The following is a 25,845-nucleotide window of genomic DNA, read 5'->3' on the forward strand; positions in this document are numbered from 1 at the left end:
GCCATCTCATATAATGACAGCATTTGCAATTAGTTTTGGTTGTTTTAGATTGTTGTGCCCAATAGAAATGAATTGTAAATAATTTAGTCATTTTGTAGTACATTTTATTGTGAAGAATATATGTTTACTACATACTTCTGCATTAATGTGGATGCTTCCATGATTACATAGTGCCTAAGGAAAGTATTCAGACCCCGTGGCTTTTTCCACATTTTGTTACGTTAGAGCCTTATTTTAAAATCGATGAAATAGAACAATTTCCTCAGCAATCTACACACAATACCCCATAATGACAAAGCGAATAGTTTTATAAATGTTTTCAAATCGATGTTAAAAAAAACAAAAACATATTTACATAAGTATTCAGACCTTTTGCTATGAGATTCAATTTAGCTCAGGTGCTTCCTGTTTCCATTGATCATCCTTGAGCTGTTTCTACAACTTGATTGGAATCCACCTGTGGTAAATTCAATTGATTGGACATGATTTGGAAAGGCACACACCTGTCTATACAAACCAGGCAATGAGGTCAAAGGAATTGTCCATAGAGCCCCGAGACAGGATTGTGTCGAGGCACAGATCTGGGGCTAGGGTACCAAAACATTTCTGCAGCATTGAAGGTCCACAAGAACACAGTGGCCTCCATCATTCCTAAATGCTATAAGTTTGGAACCACCAAGACTCTTCCTAAAGCTTGCCCCCTGATCAAACTGAGCAATCGGTGGAGAAGGGCCTTGGTCAGTGACCAATAACCTGATGGTCACTCTGACAGAGCTCCAGAGTTCCTCTGTGGAGATGGGAGAACCTTCCAGAAGGACAACGATCTCCACAGCACTCCACCAATTAGGCCTTTATGGTAGAGTGGCCAGACGGAAGCCACACCTCAGTAAAAGGTACATTATATTTACTGTGCGGGTGTGTTCCCAAAATGCACCTAAAGACTCTCAAGACCATGAGAAACAAGATTCTCTGGTCTGATGAAACCAAGATTGAACTCTTTGCCCTGAAAGCCAAGCGTCATGTCTGGAGGAAACCTGGCACCATCCCTACGGTGAAGCGTGGTGGCAGCATCATGCTGTGGGGATGTTTCTCAGAGGCAGGGACTGGGAGACTTGTCAGGATCCAGGCAAAGATGAACGGAGCACAGTACAGAGATCATTGATGACAACTTGCTCCAGAGTGCTCAGGACCTCTGGGACAAAGGTCCATGTTCCAACAAGACAACGCAGGAATGGCTTTGGGACAAGTCTCTGCATGTCCTTGAGTGGCCCAGCCAGAGCCCGGACTTGAACGCGATCGAACATCTCTGGAGAGACCTGAAAATAGCTGTGCAGCGACGATATGAGGTGACATTCTGTACTGTCTCCTCATATCAAACATTTGATATCAAATCTAAAACACTGGAAAATACTGCCAAATGAAGTTGCAGCTTTAGCCAGACTACCACCCTGCCTGTGAGGTGAAGTGAGAGTAAAATGTCTGAGCACGCATGTTTCATGTCACCCACACATGATCACCATGAAAAGTTTATTTTTTGTCATTTATTTTTATCACTCAAGTGTCTTAATGGATACAACGTGACGAATAAATACATTGAGGAAGTGGACAGAGGAGCAAACAAGACAGGAGGAAGATAAAATAAACAAAACAGGCAGGTGGTAGCAGAAGAGCGACAAGAAAGCTGAGAAGTTGTCTAAAATGGCACCCTACTCCCTATATATAGTGCACTACTTTTGACCAAGGCCCGTAGGCTTTCGGTAAAAAGTAGTGCACCATATAGAGAATAGGGCACCATTTCAGGCTCATGCAGGGAGTAAGGGACAGAACAGAGGAGAGGAAAGAGGGGGCATGGAACAACCGTCTGAACATTCAGAATCCGGAATGCACCGGATTCAGAAGGATTCATTTTGACATCACACACTCATGAAATCACATCAGAGGAAGGTTTCCGCTTTGACTGGTGAGCTGTTTCTCCTCCTCACTGCCATTTCCTGCTCAGCGAGGATTATGGGTAGTAGCGCAGGGTGTTCCGAAAGCAAACCAAGTTCCCAAACTAGTACCGAGTGAAGATTATTGTCAATAACAGATTGAAAAATAATCAAAGAAAAAGACAAAACAGTGAGGAGGAGGAGAAAGTGGAGGACAGTGAAAACCTAGAGTCGCAGGTGGTCAAAAAATATGAGTGCTTAATAATAGTAGTAACATTATACAAAAAAAACTGCTGTAGTAACTTCTGTTTTGTCTTTTTTTACTTGAAAAAATAATTTTAAAAAGTAACAAATCAATAGAATAAAGCTTGGCCTTTGTCCCAAATGGCATCCTATCCCGATACAGTGCACTACCTTTGATGTTAAAAATTGTGCACTATATAGGGAACAGGATGCAGATTTGTACTGTAGAGACTAGAGATGTGAACATAGACATGGAGTTTGGGTGGGTTGCAGGGGCGGGAGGACATCCCTATTTCTTAAGACTTCTCGACTGATTTGAGGAGGTTGTCCTTGCTCCTTCTCTTTACGTCCCAGTTGTAGACTCGTGCCATGTCTGAGAGGGGAAATGGGTTAAGGATGACACACATCTCAGTCTATGAAAGTGAAGTTGTCTAGTACTTTCATACGGAGAGTACCACGCCTTGTGCTTGCACGCCATGCGGCATCTCTAATTTAGTTGTTAGAGCACCCAACACGATCTTTAACAGTCTATCAAAACAACAGTACTTACCCCAACAGTTTGAACAAGATCAAATTGCCAACGTTAAGTATGTACCTCATCAGTTTCAATGTGTTGTTTTCCTCTGGTTCGTGCCTACTGAACACAGACTTGCATTCCATGCTTTGAAACAACCGTCTGCCACAGCTGTCACCTGTCAAACGCCTGCAGCAATCACCTCAGCCCTACCAGACCATAAAACTGTGATAATGTTAAAACAAGCAGACATTTCAGCTCCCAAAAACCTGGGCCTATTACCCTATAGTCTGTCCGAATAGAAGTGTTGATCTAGGATCAGTTTTGCCTTTTAGATTATAATGAATGGACGGGGAGGGGGGGGGGGGGGGGGGGGCACCTGACACTTTATGTATTAATGTCCAGAGTTACACATCCCTGATTCAAACATCGTATCACAGATTTTTCTCCAGCATCCAGGCCTGTTAAATGCTAGTCCCTGGGCCTATATTTAAGCATAAGGATACTGACTTCGGTGGTGGTAAACTGGTCTCGCAGGAAGTCCAGGTCTTCTTCCAGGGAGTCCAGGTTGCGTGATGCGGTCGCCAGATTCTTCTCCAGCAGAGACTGGGCTTCGTCGATGTCGTACTCCAACATCACATTGGCCTGGTAGAGGAGAGGGGATGGAGGGAAGCGAGGAAAAGTGAGTGAGCAATATATAAACAGTAAACTTCAGTAGTGCTTGCTTTTATTCTATGTCGTCCTCCAACGTCACATTGGCCTGGAAGAGGAGAGGCGGAGATGAAAACAGAGTGGGAGGTTAAGAGTGAATGATATTAAAGTAAACCGTATCTTACTTATTGTTAACTTAGAGACGTATGATATACCAGGTCCCAGGGATATCTCTGCTGACTCAGGAGATCTCCACTGAGTTAGGTAAATACGCTTTTAGTTTTTTAGTACTTTACATGTAGAAAAATCTCCAGAGATTTCTAAAATTGGATGAATTGATGCCTCTAGGGCAGGGATGGGCAACTCCAGTCCCGTGGGGCCGGAATGGTGTCACACTTCCCCCCCATCCCTAGCACACACAGCAGATTCAACTACACTGAACAAAACATTTAAATGCAACAGTTTCAAAGATTTTACTGAGTTACAGTTCATGTCACGGCTCCTCCTCTGCAGTGCAGGGGGCGGTTCCTCCTGCAGGCAGAGGAGGGTCGTTAGTGATTGGAGCCACCTGGGCTCAGGGTATTAAAGCTGTCACTAATCACTTCTCTCGCTCTCTCTCTGCTCCTCCAGGTATGCTCATGATTTGTTTGTTCCTTTGTCGTTTTGCCTAGTTTTCATTCAGTCATGTTCACACACACATATTCACGCATCCATGCACTTTACATACACCTTACATTATGATACTTCCACACCTCATTCCTTTTTCTTAGTTTAAGTTAATAGTTTGTTGTAGAATAAAGAACACTTTTAAATTGGCCTATACCTGTTGTTTGCGTCCCCTCATTTTTGTCACAGGCTATGAGCCGGCTTGTGACAGTTCATAACTAAATCTGTCAATTTAAATAAATAAATTAGGCCCTAATCTATGGATTTCACATGACTGGAAATACAGATATGCGTAAATTGGTCACAGATACTAAAAAAAAAAAAAAGGTATCTGAGACATCCGTGGCATTGTGTTGTGTGACAACTGCAGAGTGGTCTATTGTCCCCAGCACAAGGTGCACCTGTGTAATGATTAGGGTTGCAAAGGGCCTGAAACTTTCTGGGAAATTTCCCATGGATTTTGGAATTTTGCTTATAACAGTGAACCTTTTTTTGTGGGATACACATAAGGAAATTCTAGGTCCTGTGGCATATTTTGGTTAAACTATCCCCAATTCAATGGAATTGCAACACAGTACTACACTGTCTGAGCCAACGTGCTTTCTGGTAAGTTTTGATTACAATACTGGGTGGGGTGAATATATTTTATATGACATACATGCTTTTTTGTTAACTAGTAAATAGTAGCCTCCACAAAGTGTGTTTAAATCATTTCTAACTTGTTAACAATTTCTGCTAGTTAATTTTTGCTACCATGTGGGTTTCAGCTTGCATGAGCCTGCTAACTGAGGAGTGTTAATTCACCTGTTTCCATACATGTTTCATTTAAAAACATTTCTTACAAAGGAGTTGTTTAATCTAACTGCTTAACTATTTATCAGTACATGGAATTGTATTTGTTTTTTTTACAAATTGTTTTCTAATCTTTACAGGAAAATGCTACGGCACTATCTGTGTGGAGACATTTCAATGCAACTAATATAGAAGGAAAAGCTGTATACATTTGCAAATACTGTGCCAAATCATATGTGAAGAATAAAACAAAGACAATGAATCATCTGGCCAAGTGCATAAAGTCCCCTCAGCATTCACAAGTAACCTCTGACAAAATACCTTCTATTTCGAGGTGAAAATGATGAATCACACACCTTTTCGATAGCAACAAATCATGGTCCTCCTGGAATCAGAAGTTTTTTGACTCAATGGAGGAATGTAGTCAGAGAAATGCTGATGAATGTATTGCTAGAGCTGTGTATGCAACTGGTTCACCTCTGATGCTCACAGGCAATGTGTATTGGAAGAGATTTCTGAATGTTCTTCCCCCAGCATACACCCCTCCAACCAAACATGCTTTATCTACTCATTTGCTAGATGCAGAGTTCAGCAGAGTTCAAGTGAAGGTCAAGCAAATCATAGAGAAAGCAGACTGTATTGCAATAATCTCTGATGTGTGGTCGAATGTCCGTGGGCAAGGAATAATTAACTACATCATCTCCACCCCTCAACCAGTATTCTACAAGAACATAGACACAAGGGACAACAGACACACCGGTCTCTACATTGCAGATGAGCTGAAGGCAGTCATCAAGAAGGTATTTGCAAGGGTGAGAGACAATGCTGCAAACATGAAGGCTGCTTGGTCTAAAGTGGAGGAGTCCTACCCTCACATCACACCCATTGGCTGTGCTGTTCATGCATTGAATCTGCTCCTCAAGGACATCATGTCACTGAAAACAATGGATACACTCTACAAGAGAAACAAGGAAATGGTTAGGTATGTGAAGGGTCATCAAGTTATAGCAGCAATCTACCTCACCAAGCAAAGTGAGAAGAATAAGAGCACCACATTGAAGCTGCCCAGCAACACCCGTTGGCGGTGGTGTTGTCATCATGTTTGACTTGTTGAATGTTTGTCTCCTGACATGTTTGTCTCCTGAAGGGAAAGGAGTCTCTCCAAGAAATGGCCATATCACAGTCTGCCGATATGGACAGCCCAATCAAGAGGATCCTCCTGGATGATGTATTTTGGGAGAGAGTGGTAAGCAGCCTGAAACTCCTGAAACCTATAGCAGTAGCCATTGTATTGATTGAGGGAGACAATGCTATCCTGTCTGATGTTCAGACTCTGCTTGCAGATGTAAGAGAAGAAAACTGTACTGCCCTGCCCACTTCACTGTTGCTCCAAGCAGAGGAAACTGTAGTTCTGAAACACATCAAAAAGCATGAAGACCTCTGCCTGAAGCCCATACACACCGCAGCGTACATGTTGGACCCTAAGTATGCTGCAGAGATCAACAAGGCCTATGGTGTCATCACTACGGTGTCTCGCCACCTTGGCTTGGATGAGGGCAAGGTTCTTGGCAGTCTGGCGAAGTATACATCCAAGCAAGGGCTTTGGGATGGAGATGCAATAGGGTAGCCGTGCCAGCATATCTCATCAGCCACCTGGTAGAAGGGACTTTGTGGATCTTTCCCCTGTTGCCTCCATCATCCTCCAAATCCCACCAACATCAGCCTCCTCAGAGCGCAACTGATCCTTGTTTGGGAACACACACACCAAAGCACGCAACAGGCTGATCAATACAAGGGTTGAAAAATTGGTGGCCATCTGGGAATTTTTTTGGCTTTTTCAACAAGGTTGGAAAGTGACAGTGAAGATGAGGCCTCAGAGTCTGATGTTCAAGACGTGGACATTGAGACAGTCCAGGGAGGAAGACAACCTAAGAAACCTTTAGTTTCTAGACTATTTTTTCCCCAGATGTATGTTGAAAACATTTTTGGGAGATGCAATGGATCACTGGGGATCATTCAATATTCCCTTTCTTTTGTTGTTCAGTGAAATCATCCCATGTGAAGAGTCAACTCATTTAATTAAAGTTCAATTTGTAACAATTTTTTTTATTTTTTATTCTATTGGAAGGATTTAATAATTTGCATGTCTACTTATGATAAGGTAAAAAGTTTATGTTTCTGTATCCATATGATATGGTAAATATATCCAATGCAAAAAACATTACATTTAAATGGTAGCAATATTAATTTGCATCTATTCCCATTAATTTCCACAGAAAGTTTCTACCTCTGAATATTCCCCAAAATGTGCAACCCTAGTAATGATCATGAAGTTTAATCAAATTCTTGATATGCCACACCTGTCAGGTGGATGGATTCTCTTGGCAAATGAGAAATGCTCATTAACAGGAATGTAAACATGTGTGCACAAAATGTGAGCGAAATAAGCTTTTTCTGCATATGGAACATTTCTGGGATCTTTTATTTCAGCTCATGAAACATGGGACCTAGGGCTGTCCCCTTCTAAAAATATATATATGTATATATATCTTGGTCAACCGAAAGTAGTATGTTCTTTCGACCAATCAATTGGTCAACATATAGATTTTTTGTATTTTACCCCCTTTTTGCCTTGTCTCATCGCTGCAACTCCCCAACGGGCTCGGGAGGCAAGGGTCGAGCCATACGTCCTCTAAAACATGACACGCCAAACCGCGCTTCTTAACTTCTTATGGCTGGGGGCAGTATTGAGTAGCTTGGATGAATAAGGTGCCCAGAGTAAACTGCCTGCTACTCAGGCCCAGTTGCTAATATATGCATATTATTAGTATGTGAGTCTGTGAGTATAACAGAACTCATATGGCAGGCAAAACCCTGAGAAAAAATCCAACCAGGAAGTGGGAAATCTGAGGGTTGTAGGTTTGCCTATCCAATATAGTGTCTATGGGGTCATGTTGCACTTCCTAAGGCTTCCACTAGATGTCAACAGTCTTTAAAACCTTGTTTGAGAATTCTACTGTGAAGTTGGGGCTAATGAGAGCTGAATGAGTCAGGGCTCTGCCAGAGTGGCATGAGCTGATCATCCGCGCTCACGTGAGAGTTAGCTTTGTTCCATTGCATTTCTACAGACAAAGGAATTCTCCGGTTGAAACATTATTGAAGATTTATGTTAAAAACATCCTAAAGATTGATTCTATACTTCGTTTGACATGTAATTTGACTTTGTCTGAACTTTCGCCTGGAATTGCCCGCGCGTCGTGAGTTTGGGTTATGTACTAAACGCGCAAACAAAAAGGAGGTATTTGGACATAAATGATGGACATAATCGAACAAATCAAAAATGTATTGTGGAACTGGGATTCCTGGGAGTGCATTCTGATGAAGATCATCAAAGGTAAGTGAATATTTATAAATGTTATTTCTGACTTCTGTTGACTCCACAACATGGCGGATATCTGTATCGCGTGTTTTGTTGTCTGAGCGCCGTACTCAGATTATTGCATGGTGTGCTTTTTCCGTAAAGTTTCTTTGAAATCTGACACAGCGGTTGCATTAAGGAGAAGTGGATCTAAAATTCCATGCATAACAGTTGTATCTTTTATCAATGTTTATTATGAGTATTTCTGTAAATTGATGTGGATGTTTTCACTGGATGTTTTGGAACTACTGAACATAACGCGCCAATGTAAACTGAGATTTTTGGATATAAATATGAACTTTGTCGAACAAAACATGCATGTATTGTGTAACATGAAGTCCTATGAGTGTCATTGATGAAGATCATCAAAGGTTAGTGATTAATTTTATCTTTATTTCTGCTTTTTGTGACTCCTCTCTTTGGCTGGAAAAATGGCTGTGTTTTTCTGTGACTAGGTACTGACCTAATGTAACAGTATAACTTTAAACCGTCTCCTCGCCCCGACCTCGGGCGCGAACCAGGGACCCTCTGCACACATCAACAACAGTCACCCACGAAGCGTCGTTACCCATCGCTCCACAAAAGCCGCGGCCCTTGCAGAGCAAGGGGAAACACTACTTCTAGGTTTCAGAGCAAGTGACGTAACTGATTGAAACGCTATTAGCGCGTACCCGCTAACTAGCTAGCCATTTCACATCAGTTACACTCACCCCCCTTTCAACCTCCTCCTTTTCCGCAGCAACCAGTGATCCGGGTCAACAGCATCAATGTAACAGTATAACTTTAGACCGTCCCCTCGCCCCGACACGGGCGCGAACCAGGGACCCTCTGCACACATCAACAACAGTCACCCACGAAGCGTCGTTACCCAGCGCTCCACAAAAGCCGCGGCCCTTGCAGAGCAAGGGGAACCACTACTTCTAGGTTTCAGAGCAAGTGACGTAACTGATTGAAACGCTATTAGTGCGTACCCGCTAACTAGCTAGCCATTTCACATCCGTTACACTAACATAATCGTTTGGTGTGCTTTCGTCGTAAAGCCTTTTTGAAAATCGGACACTGTGGTGAGATTAACAACAAGTTTATCTTTAAAATGGTGTGAAATACTTGTATGTTTGAGGAATTTTAATTATGAGATTTCTGTTGTTTGAATTTGGCACCCTGCACTTTCACTGGCTGTTGCCAAATCGATCCCGTTAACGGGATCTTAGCCGATCTCAGCCATAAGAGGTTAACACCCACCAGCTTAACCCGGAAGCCAGCGGCACCAATGTGTCGTCAACTGACGACCGAGGTCAGCCTGCAGGCGCCCGGCCCACCACAAAGAGTCAATAGAGCGCGATGAGCCAAGTAAAGCACCCCCTGCCAAAACCTCCCCTAACCCGGACGACACTGTGCCAATTGTGCGCCCCCCTATTGGACTCACGATCACGGCAGGTAGTGATACAATCCGGGATCAAACCTGAGTCTGTAGTGTGCCTCTAGCACTGCGATGCAGGGCCTTAAACCGCTGCGCCGCTCGGGAGGCCCTGGTCGACATTTTTAAACGTGTATTTTCCGATATATACACACATACACAAACATGTGTTTTAATTAAATCTACTATATGCATTCAGCTTGTCTGATGCTTTAAGCTTACTGTTTGATGAAATAACAGTAAGCTTAATAATAATAATAATGACTCAAGAGGGAGCCAGAGATCTAGATAAACAGAAGAAAAAAACTTAACTTGACCCAACCATTCTCCTCCCACTCCTGCTGGCTTTCACAGATTCTGACATTACTCTCCTGAAGTTGCCGGTAATAGGCTACACGAGGAGTCATGTGGAATGCCAAGTTATCCCTACCATTTCTACTGATCTGTGTGCCAGGTATGATTTTCATATGCACATTTTAGTGGAACAGTTTCATTTAAAATGTCTTCATATCGCAAAATCATTGTCATGTGGTTAAGCAAAATTATATCCAAATCTAAATGAAAATAAACCACTGCCAACTACGGAAAAATAGCCTACATAAAGCCAACACCTAAAAACATTGCAGAGTGCAGGTAGAAAATATCCGGACAAAATAAATATCCTATAAATCACTTTGGCTTGCGTTGTTTTTCTTCTTTGGTTTAGTTTTTTATCAATTCCTCTCTTGGTTTTTGAGATATTTTCATCACTGCAGCATTTTGAGTTTTGTCCTTGTAGCCTAAACAAAAAAAGAAAAACAACAGTGTTTTGCACTAAGTACACAAAGTGTTGGGAGAAAATGAAAGCAACCCTGAAAAAGCACTGGCTTATTCTGCAATTCAACCAAAACATTGCACACCTCTTCAAGGAACCCCCACTGGTGGTCTATAAGCGTGGTCGCAATATTGGGGATAGCTTAGTGAGATCTGACCTAACCCCTGAGCCCATTCAGACACTTGACACCCATTCCAAATGGGAACTACAAATATGGCTCATGCGCAATAGCAATAAAAATAAACATTGTTCTTCAGACACCCACATACAGGTCGAAAAAACCCTGTTATGGGTATCATCTCAAGCAAGACAAAGGGAGTAATCTCTCTCATCTGCACATGTGGGAAAGCCTACATAGGACAAACGAAAAGACAGTTAAAACGCATAGCTGAACACCTCAGCTCAATCAGGTGAGAACACTGACTATCCAGTAGCAACACACTTTATTGAAGCTAACCATCCTCTTTCTCCTCTCTAAAATACAGGCATTGAGCATGATGCTCTACCAAGGAGAGGAGGTAACATTGAGTTCCTACTAGGGCTGGGCAGTATACCCGTATTTTACTATATACACCGGTATTTATTCACGGCCCAGTTAGGGTTTTTACTTTACCTTCTATAACGGTATTTTAATGTTTGGTTTGTGAAATGTGATACGCGTGTGTAAACGTCCATTTTTATAGTTTACTTGGCTACTCTGCTCTCGCCATGCCACTTTCCACACAGACCTAGTCCCACCCCCTTTCACTCAAGGAGCGCATGTTGTTGCTGCTTGGCCACGAGACACGTTCGTTCAGTCTGCATGGTCAATGCAGCACATGCAACAATGTTGTATCCACTTTGATCTTCATATAAATCCCCAAGCGTTCTATAAGTACAATATTAGTTTGCATTTCTTACATCTGCAAATAGCTAGTTTGTATTTTCTTAGCAAGTTAAGCTAAATCGTGTTAGCCACTAATGCTAATCGCTAGTTAGCTGGCTAGCTATGTTGCATGTTGTTTGTGCAACAATATATTTTAAATCAAAGAGGAATAGGCGAAGCATGAATATGTTGGCTATATGAATAAAGATTTAATGTAGCCAAATATTATAGGGTCCCATAGGAAACATCACTTTGGTTCCTACAATGTCACATGTCACAATAACTCGTCCATGGCATTTTCATTCTTTGTTATGTCAAACACTGTATTCAAAGTGCTCACTATTATTTATATTCTAACTATAGAATTATAATAAACATTATATTGCCATGATTACAAAAGTTCACCCAAGTGTTTTGATCTAAATGCAATTGCAACATTTGGTTAAACACAAGGCCTAGTATTTTTGCCCATATTGTGGCAGTGTGGAAATCATCTCAAATGAGTGCAGGAAATGCAGAAATAGCGGGAAATGAAGGAAATTATTTTAGTTTGAAGTTGAATTGAACAGTATAAAACAATTTGAATGGAGAAAGTCCCTTTGAAATAACACACATATATATATACACACACGTTTCCACCCTAGGGTCACGCACTACTAATAGTAAACAAAAACATAAAATACAGTCAAAAATACCATATGATATTTTGGCCATATCGCCCAGCCCTCGATCCTACTACTACAGAGAAACATTAACCCCTAGTGGTCTAAATATTGACTTTGATCTCAGGCCCTTCTTATGACCAATTATATTTTCTGTGAACAGGTCTTGTAAATTAATGTATTCTTCCTACAGCTTATCAGCGTACACCCAATATGTTTCCACCTGTTGATGATGCTTATTATGCATTATGGTTGAACCAAATGACTGCATGTAACAAATATTTTTAATTAAATTCAAAATATTTAAACATATACAGTACCAGTCAAAAGTTGACACCTACTCATTCAAGTGTTTTTCTTTATTTTCTACATTGTAGAATAAACTATGAAATAACACATATGGAATCATGTAGTAACCAAAAAAAGTTAAATTAAAATATATTTTATATTTGAGATTCTTCAGTAGCCAAGCCTTTGCCTTGATGACAGCTTTGACAACTCTTGGCATTCTCTCAACCAGCTTCATGAGGTAGTCACCTGGAATGCATTTCAATTAACAGGTGTGCCTTGTTAAAAGTATATTTGTGGAATGTATTTCCTTCTTAATGCGTTTGAGCCAATCAGTTGTGTTGTGACAAGGTAGGGGTGGTATACAGAAGATTTGGTAAAATACCAAGTCCATATTATGGCAAGAACAGCTCAAATAAGCAAAGAGAAACGAAAGTTCATCATTCCTAAAAGACATGAAGGTCAGTCAACCCGGAAAATTTCAATAACTTTGAAAGTTTCTTCAATTGCAGTTGCAAAAACCATCAAGCGCTATGATGAAACTAGCTCTCATGAGGACCGCCACAGGAAAGGAATAACCAAAGTTACCTCTGCTACAGAGGGTACGTTCATTAGAGTTACCAGCACCAGAAATTGGAGCCCAAATAAATGCTTCACAGAGTTCAAGTAACAGACATCTCAACATCCACTGTTCAGAGGAGACTGCGTGAATCAGGCCTTCATGGTCAAATTGCTGCAAAGAAACAACTACTAAAGGACACCAATAAGAAGAAGAAACTTGCTTGGGCCAAGAAACACGCGCAATGGACATTAGACCGGTGTAAATCTGTCCTTTGATCTGACGACTCCAAATTTGAGATTCTTGGTTCCAACCACCGTGTCTTTGTGAGACGCAGAGTAGGTGAACGGATGGTCTCCTCATGTGTGGTTCCCATCGTGAAGCATGGAGGAGGTGGTGTGATGGTGCTTTGCTGGTGACACAGATCTATTTAGAAATCAAAGCACACTTAACCAGCATGGCTACCACAACATTCTGCAGCGATACGCCATCCCATCTGGTTTGCGCTTAGTGGGACCATAATTTGTTTTTCAACAGGACAATGACCCAACACACCTCCAGGCTGTGTAAGGGCTATTTTACCGAGAAGGAAAGTGATGGAGTGCTGCATCAGATGACCTGACCTCCACAATCACCCGACCTCAACCCAGTTGAGATGGTTTGGGATGAGTTGGACCGCAGAGTGAAGGAAAAGCAGCCAACAAGTGCTCAGCATATGTGTGAACTCCTTCAAGACTGTTGGAAAATCATTCCAGGTGAAGCTGGTTGAGAGAATGACAAGCGTGTGCAAAGTTGTCGAGGCAAAGGGTGGCTACTTTGAAAAAGGCAAAATATAAAAAATATTTGGATTTGTTTCACACGTTTTTGTTACTACATGATTCCATATTTGTTATTTCATAGTTTTGATGTCTTCACTATTCTTCTACAATGTAGAAAATAGTAAAAATAAAGAAAAACCATTGAATGAGTAGGTGTCCAAACTTTTGACTGGTACTGTATGTAAATAAATGCAGTGTAATTGCATGCTAAACTGAAGATAATGATTAGTTGATTATTGGAGTCAGGGGTGTTAGCTGGGGCGGGGGCAAAAGTTTGACTGTAGTTTCCCATCCATGCTCTTGGGCAATTCAAAAGGCTGATTGAGGATCTTTTTACAGAGGAGTGTGTTTTCCATGATTGTGTATTAATGTGTATACAGTAGTGATGGGCGGGTCAGCTGTTTGTCCACCCGCAATTGTTAATAACTAGTGATGCACCGATATTACATTTTTGTCCGATACCGATATTTTCCTTGCCCCAAAAACTGATACCGATTACCGATATTAAACATTTTAGCGGCCTTTTAAGCATTCTAGTACAGTTAAATAGTGATCACACACACATGGACACATCGGTCTAAGGCACTGCATCTCAGTGCAAGAGGCGTCACTACAGTCCCTGGTTTGAATCCAGGCTGTATCACATCCGGTCATGATTGGGAGTCCCATAGGGCGGCGCACAATTGGCCCAGCGTTGTCCGGATTTGGCCGGGGTTGGCCGTCATTGTAAATAATAATTTGTTCCTGACTGACTTGCCTAGTTAAATAAAGGTTACAAAAAGTTGTTTTGTTGACCAAAAAGTTATTTTGTTGGCATTTATGTATGTCCCCATTACCAGTAAAACATAATCAAAACCTATTTCTTTCACTTACTTGCTGTGCTGTTTAGTTGTTTCATTCTCAACCAGTATTTCTATGGAATGGCGTTTGTGTCTTCGCGTGTCAAAAACTATACTATTTAACACTATTTGAAGTGTCAAATAAGCTTGTTGACCAATCATGACCTGAATAAGACTGCACGTCACAATTTAACGCGTTCATTCATTTTTTACGTAGTTATTACACATTGATTACACCATCACTCGTATTTCATATGTCACAACGACTCATCAATACGTATGCTATGATGCTGGTAAAGTTGTCTCGCGCACCTAAAGTGCTGGTCATAAAAAAAAAGCTAGCTAGCTCATGGGTGCAAACAATGTCGTTTTGCTATGTTTTTGGGGAAGAACAATCTGTTTCAGTAGCTATATAGTTAGGTGTCATCTACTAAAATAACTCGAATTTATAAGACAGTTCTTGTTTGATTAAATGGTGGTCAGACCATCTGTGAAGCTAGCCACAATAAGGATTAGCCACAACAGTGGACTTTGCGGTTAGCCTTCAAAATAAAAGTATGGCATAATTCTACTATTTGTATTCATTTGCATCACTGTCAATGACATACTTTTATTTTGAAGGCAACCCTCAAATTCCACTATTGTACCTAATCGTATTGTGGCTAGCTTCACAACATATAACCCGTTCCGGTCTAGCCTCACTAGCCAGATGAAGCTAGCTGGCTGCTTATAACATTAGCTTTGGGAAACAGGATTAAGTAGCTGACTAGCTATTTATTTTCATTAACTGAAGTTCATGTTCAATAGGCGAACAACAAGTGGCAACCTAGCTAATACTTACAAGAATTCCTAAATCATTGCTAAGAATAATGAAAATGACTGCAGTTTCTACTGGTCATTGTTTTCAGGCTGGTTGTATTGGTGTTAGCTAGGTACCAAGCTAAAGTTAGCTACCCCAAAAGTTACGGTCAAACAAATTATGCTTTATTACCAACGCGGTATTGTAAACACATCGTTCGTGGCCGAGGTTTGCAGACTTTTTTTGTACAGCTTTGACAGTGCTACTGTATCTTTGACACGCAACGACCCAAATGGTGTTCCATAGTATGCATGTCGTGAAGCTAATGGCAGTGACGCTATTACTGTGTAACTCCGGTAGGGCAACAATGGAAAAATAGCGCACTTGGTAGTGTTAACAGGTGCTCGACCAGTCGGCGAAGGCCAACATCACCCACGACAGAGAACGGTTGATTGTCAAGGGCAATGAAATCCATTATCTAGACTAATGGATTTCGCCCGAGTTGTCTCGCTGAAATGTTGTTACTCTTGTTACTCTTTCAAATGACTGCTCGATCCACACAGCAGACATTGTGGGCTAGTTTAGGAAAGCTGTGGTGCACGTATGGCGCAAAATTTTACGTGACGCCATTACATCATGTACCTATGTTATATAGGTATGCACGTCAGCTTTGACATCGGTTTTGCCCATCAGCGTTAAACTAGACATTGGCTGATACCAGATGTTGGCATTTTTAGCTAATATCGGCCAATTCCGATATATTGTGCATCCCTACTAATAACACATCTGAAACTGCCCGACTATATGTGATAAGTGAAAATCTGGAGGACCGCACCCGACCCGCTAATATAGAAAATAAGCTGTCAGACTTTTTCGCACCAATTTCGTGATATCCAATTGGTAGTTACAGTCTTGTCCCATCGCTGCAACTGCCGTACGGACTCAGGAGAGGCGAAGGTCGAGAGCCATGCGCCGTTCAAAACACGACCCTGTTCGCTTAATCTTGAAACCAATGTGTCGGAGGAAACACATTACAACTGCCGACCGAAGTCAACGTGCATGCGCCCGGCCTGCCACAAGGAGTCGCTAGAGCGCGATGGGACTAAGACCTCACGGCTGGCCAAACCCTCCCCTAACCCGGACAACGCTGGGCCAATTGTGCGCCGCCTCATGGGTCTCCCGGTCGCGGCCGGCTGCGACACAGCCTTGGATTTTTACTCAGGTCTGTAGTGACGCCTCAAGCACTGCAGTAACTTAAACCACTGCGCCACTCGGGAAGCCCTAGCCAAAAAAATTGGACAGTGGATGACGGATATTTTTTTGCCTGATTTAAATATGTTTCTGCTTATCATTTCCGACATTTCGTTAGGCTACTTGTTAATCAACTTGTCTATAAACAGATGTGTAGCCCTAGAAGACCAAATAAACCCTTGCTCACCAGAAAGAATGCTTCAATCTAGTTGACATTAGTAAGTTATCTGTTATCTCTGCTTCTTTTGTGGAGCAAGATGTTTAGGGACTGGGGAGAAAATGCAGTAACAAATAAAATGGGAAAGATTTTTTGTGCATAATTTCCAAATTATACTGAACAAAAATATAAACACAACATGTAAAGTGTCAGTTCCATACTTCATGAGCTGAAATGATGCCAAAGCTTATTTCGCTAAAATTGTGCATAAATGTGTTTAAATACCTTTTAGTGAGCATTTCTCCTTTACCAAGATAATTCATCAACCTGACAGGTGTGGCATATCAAGAAGCTGATTAAACAGCATGATCATTACACAGGTCCACCTTGTGCTGGGGACAATAAAAGGCAACTCTGCAGTTGTCACAACACAATGCCACAGATGTCTGCTAGTCAACGCGCTCCACCCCCTGCCCCAGATAAAACAAAAAATAGAGATGATACAATCTTATATCAACGATGTTTGGACAGGTTGATGGGACGATGCGTCATTTCAGACGTCGCCCAATCCTATTAGCGCCTCACAGCCATCACACATAACATAGCCGGTACTGCCATGATCCTCTTCTACCACGTCACCAAATCTTTTGGATTACGCACTAATGCCAGATAGCCTAAAATAATTAAAGAAAAACCTCAATATAGCCTGTAGATATACACTGAGTATACCAAACAGAGTAAACCCCCCCTTTAGCCCTCAGAACAGCCTCAATTCATCAACCAAAACCAAACATGGAGTCCATGTTTTCCTCACTTTGCACGCACACCAGTTCTTGTTTCACACCTGTTTGTCTAGCTAATCAGCTTCGCAACATGGGTACCATGCTACCGCAGACGGGAAGTAGAGGAAACGTAATGACGCAAAGCCAGAAGAAAGCATTGACATCCATATTAGATTTTGATTTGGGGAGGGGGGTAGCATCTTAAAGGTGGATTTAATAGTTTCTTGTTCACTGCTCAGTGATACAATCGGCAATTCTTCAATTGAAACACTCCACAATTTTATGGATGTTGCAAGCAGGTACTGTCATTTGACCACGACTTAACTCACACGATGTCGCTATGGAATGCCCTTAGACCTAGACTCATTAATTAAGTAATAATCAGAGGTCTAATATTGGGCTAACCTCATGGATAAGGAGTGGGCTCCATAAATAGGGAACAGGTGATCAGATAATACCAAACAATGTTACTTAGGAACACGACATGTAGTAGTACTCACCCCTAACCAGAGGCAAACTTTGTCGGTGGGCGGGACTGAAGCCTTGCAGTAAACATTGTCAGCCAATAGGAAGTGTGTCTCCATAGGGTCTGTGGTTTCCTATAGGGTGAGGGATTTGGAAAGCAAACAAAGCAACTCAACACCACATACGGTGCACTCCGCTGATCGTGAATGCAGTTAGTGATCAACAGCTTATAGTGATCAAATTGTCCTGCAAGGATGTAATCACTGTAATATCCATTTCAGACAGAAGATGTGGTATATTACCTGTAAAAAATATAAGGCAATGTTTATATGACCCCATTTCATACAGCACCTTATCTACCACTCTTATACATATTAGTGGGTAACTGGCAAATTAAGAGGAGTAAAAGGTGTTAAACCATGGGGGGTGTTTGCATTACAAATTAGAGAGGTATCAAACAACGGAAATGTATTTACTTGCAAAAAATCTGAGATCTATTTACAGACCTGATACAGGTAATTTTTTTAAACCTTTATTTAACTAGGCAAGTCAGTTAAGAACAGATCCTTATTTTCAATGACGGCCTAGGAACAGTGGGTTAAGTGCCTTGTTCAGGGGCAGAATGACAGATTTTTACCTTGTCAGCTCGGGGATTCGATCTTGCAACCTTTCAGTTACTAGTCCAACGCTCTAACCACTAGGCTACCTGCCGCCCCTATTTTGGTTACAGCGTCTGTGAAAATGCAGGAATCATGACTAGGTCTTTAGGTGGCTTTTAATTGGCTATGTTTTTTACCCCCTACCCCACTCAGATATACCAAAAAGTAGGTAAAAAGAAGCAGGCATGGTAAACTTGTGGGATCTTTGCCTGTCTATGAAAAGGGTATAAGAGGAGTGCACTGAATGCTGTTTACCTTCTTCTTCTGCATGTGTCGTAGGATTTCTAAAGTCTGCTTGATCTGTGGGATCTGGCTTTTCAACCTGGGCACAGCAGAGAGAAACACCATAGAAGCAGAACTATAACACTATCACATATTTATCCATCAAAAACGCAGGGTCATCCTATCAGCTAAATAAAGCTAATGATATCACCCCAGAAGACAACACAATAGCACACTAGTTTACGAGTTTGTAGATTGGCAAATTCCTCTCTTCTGTGAATAGTAGTAGCTAAATTTGATACAATAGAACCAATGGAATAGTCCAACACGTGCAATCCCACAATAACATGCCAGGCAAACTAAATCAAGCATTTCTCTGTTTTGACATTTGACTAGTTACCGTTAATAACTTATGCTGTATATTAGTTACCTTTGTTTCTTCTGGGCCAGGTTGAGCTCCATGTATTTATATTTCTGATACTGCTCATCCAGTTTTCTCAAGACGGCGTCTGCAGTGTCGTTCCCTGGTTGCTTCATAAACGACTCGACATCCTCCTACAACGGTTGACATAACGTTAACTAGCTAGGTTACGCGTTAGCTTTCAGACGAGTCATTCACACAGTATAGTAAACTTATTGTGAGCACACAAGATTGCTGAAGAAAGCCGTTTCATTGCATTTGGATGACAATATACATTCGATAGATAGTTAGCTAGGCCTAATAGGCTTTCTAGGCGTCATTTCCCTAAAAGGATGTGAATGAACATAGCTAGCTAACATTCGTGACAGGCTAGCCTAGAGGCTGGACAGCATCAATTACACATTCGAGAGTGTTATTTCATATAGTATAATGGCCACAATGTATATCATTCATATTTTACACACCACAAATATTGCTTCGGGGATTCCGAGATGTTTTTTCTTTGTCGCCTGTACGGCATTGCAGCTGTCTATGGTCGTCGCCATCTTGGAAAATACTCAACTCCCTCCTTCGTTACGTAGAAGTTGGGCGTTACCGACTGAAGAACTTGCCAGTCTTGAACGCTTGAGACGAGTCCTTGTCGGTGTAAGAGTGGTCATAAATGGGAAAGAAATGCGGCCAAATCTTAACATTCGAGAGAGAGCCAAAGTCTAACTCGGACAAAACTGGTAGGCCTAAACTCTGCACAATTGCCAGGTGAAAAGCAGCCTTTTATTGTAAAGAATTTACTCAAACACTTGAATGAGAAAAGGCTGACATGAAAACTGGTAAACTTAACACTAACTATTGGCGAATAACCGCTTATTGTAAGGTCTACACAATGTCTCCCCCTTGTGGGAGTAAGAATCATTTGGTAACTTTGTGACCAGTATTTCTTAGGTTTTTTTTGGAGGTGTTATTAATGGGATGGAAATCCTTTTGACTTACATATCCTTAGGAAACGCTTATATTAGCATAACAAGGTTTTTGGTGGAAGTTTATGTCTATCTCTTTGTTAAATTCATCTCAGTGGTATTCGTCATTTACTCAAACGTAAGGCTATTTTCGTGTATTGCAAACGGTTTAATGCAGACTTTTACATTCTACAAGACTCATGCTTGTTCTTCCGATCTAGCTTTTTGGAAAAATCAACGGGGCAACAACCACTCTGCATGTCAAGCATTTTTAAGATGTCCATTTAAAAGGGAAGGTCATCAGTAGTAAGACTCACCACTCTGGACGTTGGTTAATTTTAACAGTGAAATGTTTTTTTTAGGGAACATTTGTGCATCCAACAACAAACAAAACAACATGATATTATTTCAAGAATTTGAAGAAGAGATTGAGTGATAGGTGTATTTCAGTATATCAAAATTATCTTAGGTGGAGATTTTAATTATGTATCTGTGATGATTGATAGATATCCCCCTCCTAACAGATCCAGCATTGTTAATACTGAGTTTAATAATCTATGTCTTGGTTTAGTTGATATTTGGATATCTAAATATCCTGAAAAAAAGGACTTTACTTGGAGTAACAAGGACATGTCCAGACAGTCAAGAACTGACTTCTGGTTGATTTCTAATTCATTAGATAACGCTGTAGTAACGGTATCCATTGAACCATCAATTATTACTGATCATAATGTTATATTCGTATCTTTAAATATTAATGGATCTGAAGTTAATAAACCGAATTGGAGTTATTGGAAACTCAATAGTAGACTGTTGGAAGATGATCATTTCAAGATGGATGCCAAAGATATTATACAAGAAAAATATTTGGACCTTCCTCCAGTTAAGTCTTATGGAAAATATTGGGAATTAATAAGGTATGAAATAAGACAAACAGCCATGAAGAGAGGTAAAGAAATCGCTGAACTTAAAAGATTGAGTGAAGATAAACTTAAGGAAATACTTTCCCTAATCTCTATGGAGGACCTTGATGAAGAAGGAAAGGGTCGGTTATTCTCTTTACAACTAGAAATGGACTGAATGTATGAAGAGAGAGCAAAAGGGTCATTTGTAAGATCAAGAAGGAGAAAAAAACACATAATACTTTTACAATTTAGAGAGAAAAACATCTGAATTTACCTCTATTCATAAGCTTAATATAGATGGCAAAGAAAATGAAAACCCCAAAGATATTTCAAAATATGTTTCAGAATTCTGTGGTAATCTTTACACCAGTAATGCCTGTTCTACTAGTGACATATCTGCCTTTCTAGACTCTGTCAAAGATTATGCAAAATTCATAGATGAAGACTTCCAAAAGTCTTGTGATGAATTTATTTCTATGAATATTTTTTTTTTAATTATCGGCAAGGTAAAAGAGAACACATCTCCAGGGAATGATGGCCTTATTAGTGAATTCTATAAATATTTCTCAGGAGGATATTGTTGAATTTATATTTAATGTTTTTAAGGAGGCAATTGACTTAGGGGTCCTGCCTGTTTCTATGACTCAAGGCCTCATTTCTGTAATACCCAAACCAAAAGATCCTATGATGTTAGAAAATTGGAGACCAATCACATTAATGAAGAATAATGGAAAGCTACTTGTGTCAATCTTTGCAACAAGACTTAAAAAAGGTCTTGACTAAATCATTGATGATAGCCAGTCTGGTTTTATGAAGGGCAGACATACACTACCATTCAAAAGTTTGTGGTCACTTAGAAATGTCCTTGTTTTTTAAAGAAAAGGTCATTTTTTTGTCCATTAAAATAACATCAAATTGATCAGAAATACAGTGTAGACATTGTTAATGTTGTAAATGATGATTGTAGCTGGAAACGGCTGATTAAAAAAAAAAAAAAATGATTATCTACATAGGCATACAAAGGCTTATTATCAGCAACCATCACTCCTGTGTTCCAATGGAGAGTCAGAGTCACAAATGTGGGAACAAATATAGTCTGTCCCACAGTTGGGTAAAGAAAGTTAGTAGTCAATAAAGTATGCAGGATTCATGAGGCAAATAGCAAAATGCACAAGAAAAAAATATATATATCATGACTTGGGGCTAGCTATAGAGTCACTCACCCCAACAGTGGGTATGTGCTTGAGCTGAGCAAAAGCTCAGGAGAGAGGGGTGAGTGTGGTGGGGGTACCAGTACTAGACGGGGAGACAAGCCAGGGCAGATGGTGAACAGATCGCCAGGTGGAATGCAAGCAGCAGTGCAGCAGGCAACGGGAGTAGGTGTCACACCCACTTGGGAGAAGCTTTTATTTCTGGAGGCAGATTTCTTTTAGAAAATGCCAGTGGTCTTTGAACAGCAGGAAGGGGCTTCAGAGGATGCTTCAAAGACTCCTGCCACTTGTTGGGCCCAAAGGATTCAACACCTTTTACGTTACACCTTAGTGCTAATTGAAGTTGTGTCTGGTCTGTCCTTACAAGCCTGGGAGCCTTAACTCAGCATTCAGTTCCCATAAAATATATCATTGTAATGTACTTTTTTTTTCTTTTTTCTTTTTCTTCTTGGCTTTCAAAATAGCATCAGACCAAACACTACTCACAGTTCCAGGTTGGATGGTGTCCTCAGGTCTCTGCTGTTGTAGACCACCCTCCATATAGCTTGGAAAAAGGAAACCTCGGAAGCAGTAATCTCTCCGGTTAATTTTGGTTCAACAAAGACAAACATGTCATTTTCCCCTCAAGCCAGATTAAGTAGTTCTTGCTAAACATTACCTCTCAAAAAAATAAAGATGCTATGCCACTTCTGACACGTCCTGTGTGTATAAACTGTTAGACCCTGATATGTTCCCATCACTGAAAGCAATCGTACAGGATGCACTGACGTGACTGACCATCCGAGTTAGCAGCTGTGAGAGATCTTTCAGTGCATTAAGACGTCTACATATCTGGTTTAGAGCCCAATGACCCAAGATAGAATGCATCATGACAATTGCCAAAGATATACAGTTGAAGTCGGAAGTTTACATACACTTCTGACCCACTGGGAATGTGATGAAATAAATAACAGCTTAAATAAATCATTCTCTCTACTATTTTTCTGACATTTCACATTCTTGAAATAAAGTGGTGATCCTAACTGACCTGAGACAGGGAATCTTTACTAGGATTAAATGTCAGCAATTGTGAAAACTGAGTTTAAATGTATTTGGCTAAGGTGTATTTAAACTTCCGACTTCAACTGGTGCTTGCCTACGGAGCTGTGAGGGGAACGGCACCTCCGTACCTTCAGGCTCTGATCAGGCCCTACACCCAAACAAGGGCACTGCGTTCATCCACCTCTGGCCTGCTCGCCTCCCTACCTCTGAGGAAGTACAGTTCCCGCTCAGCCCAGTCAAAACTGTTCGCTGCTCTGGCAACCCAATGGTGGAACAAACTCCCTCACGACGCCAGGTCAGCGGAGTCAATCACCACCTTCCGGAGACACCTGAAACCCCACCTCTTTAAGGAATACCTAGGATAGGATAAAGTAATCCTTCTACCCCCCCCCCCCCCCCCTTAAAAGAGTTAGATGCACTATTGTAAAGTGGTTGTTCCACTGGATATCATAAGGTGAATGCACCAATTTGTAAGTCGCTCTGGATAAGAGCGTCTGCTAAATGACTTAAATGTAAATGTAAACTGTATATACTAACACGCTTGGGAAAGAGTCATAGACAGGTTTGCACCGACAGTTTCATTTAGTTTAATTTCTAATCTTTATGGATGGACTAACATCCTAGTATTGTGCAATATAACTCGCAAACATTGTGACTATTTAGTTGGAGAAAGGATTATATGTATGTGAAAGGATTGTATGTGTGTAAAATTGTGAAGTGTTGTTACTACAGTGGGGTTGGAGGGGGTGTTTTTGTGTAATTAAATAGGTAGAAATATTGTCCCGTAGCTAATTGACCTTGGAAACTGTGATGTATTACCACAAAGAGTACAAAATCATGATTTCTAAGAGTGTTTGGTGCCTGCGTTTGTACATATTATCTGCAAAAGTTATCTTCATGGAAAATGACGATATAGTTATGCACTTGTAATTTGTACTTGCTAATAACATTTTATGAATATTATTAACACCATATTCCATGCATTTACTCACCACAATCCATTTAATTAATATTGAGAAGTGTTCATTATTTGGCGTCAGGAGAGCACAGTGCATGGAAGAAAGCAGTGAGATATGCAACATTGCATTACAGTGGAGATTTTAGCATGTAAATCTTGGAGGGGCAAAAAAAAAAGTGGGATATATGCCAGCAAAGCCACTACACAACTCAACACTAAACAATACATAAATTGCACTATAACGGTGACAAATGGTGCCCACAAACTGTTAGGGCCAACATAAAGCTGTCTCAACAGCAGTCCCACCATTTTACCGCTGCTACACCTGGCTATCATCGGAGCCTTGTCTGGCAGCGAAACAGTTCATTCAGCCTCATTTACTGCCTTTAAAAAAACATAGCTGATATGGCTGACTTGCTTAAACAAATGTGGTTTCTACTGACAATTGAGATGTACAAACTATGGCATAAGGGAACGACAAGTGGATAAGAGGCAATCCATAATTTCGATTATGACAATGAGCATGCTAGGACGGACATAGTCAATGTAACTATTTGTTTAGCACTTTTGAAATGTACAGCGACAGAATTCAGAACATGGGTCGTTCTTACAGTGTTCTCCCTGTACACCAAGTCAGAACCGTAGGATAAATAAAGGGGGCATATAAGCAGACAATGAAAGCTCTTACAATATTCAATGATTACATTTCTCTAAAACAGGTTATAGGATACATGTGCACCACCAAGTCAGAATAGTAGGCGAAATTAAGAGGGGTAAATAGACCACAGTATTAGGGTGAGGCACATGGGCTCCTAACATCTTCCTACACAACATACACTTAGTATTACTTTCTTAGCTACAGTATACATATCTCCCTGGCATATTACATCATTTATGCAGCAGCATACAATACATTTTTGGACTCACATTGTTGTGCTGTGCTTACTTGAACAGGAAAGTGGCGTAACGGTCCTTTGTGGGCAAATTTTGTCATCAAAGTCTGGCATTCTCTGGATTTATGGCGCTTTCAAAACAACTGGGAACTCGGAAAAAAACAAGGTTGAATCATGAAGATGTCATTGATCTTCAGGCCGTGGCTCTAGAAAGAGGCTGGATTTACAATTCCAAGTTGGATGACCGTTCAAAACGTATTTTCCCAGTCGTAGCTTGTTCATTCCCGACTTCCTAGTTGTCTTGACTGAAGTCAAGTTTTCACAATTCCGAGTTAACAGTTGTTTTGAGCGCGGCACAAATCATGCTTCATTGACAGCATGGCCAATGTTGAATGTTTGTCATTTTAAACTTGGAAAGAGCCCCTTAATCCCAGATTTGGGACCACACAGCCACTCCACTGAATAGTAGGCTAGTGATTGCTTTGCAATGCTTGCAGTTAGCCACTGTCACTGATTCCTTCCAAACCACTGTCGTGACGTGACTATAATTAATGTGATGACTGCTATTTATCGAATAATTGCCTACAACGTTTAATTATTACTAGATTAAATTAATAATGTAACAATTAACTCATTAGGAATTTGGGGCACCAC

At 40.8% G+C, this 25,845-nt stretch overlaps 1 protein-coding gene across 1 annotated transcript; it reads right to left on the reverse strand.

The window, feature by feature from the left end:
- Window positions 1-1,513: 1,513 nt before the first annotated feature.
- vbp1 (von Hippel-Lindau binding protein 1) lies at window positions 1,514-19,856 on the reverse strand. The gene is made up of 6 exons (XM_071333319.1): window positions 19,695-19,856; window positions 19,240-19,364; window positions 18,843-18,909; window positions 17,964-18,062; window positions 3,192-3,330; window positions 1,514-2,544 (listed from the first exon to the last, which is right to left on the reverse strand). The coding sequence occupies exons 1-6, from the start codon at window positions 19,773-19,775 to the stop codon at window positions 2,468-2,470; spliced, it is 588 nt and encodes a 195-aa protein (XP_071189420.1). The 5' UTR covers window positions 19,776-19,856; the 3' UTR covers window positions 1,514-2,467.
- Window positions 19,857-25,845: the final 5,989 nt, after the last annotated feature.

The sequence above is a fragment of the Salvelinus alpinus genome, chromosome 11, assembly GCF_045679555.1.
Source record: "Salvelinus alpinus chromosome 11, SLU_Salpinus.1, whole genome shotgun sequence".
Classification (NCBI taxonomy): domain Eukaryota; kingdom Metazoa; phylum Chordata; class Actinopteri; order Salmoniformes; family Salmonidae; genus Salvelinus; species Salvelinus alpinus.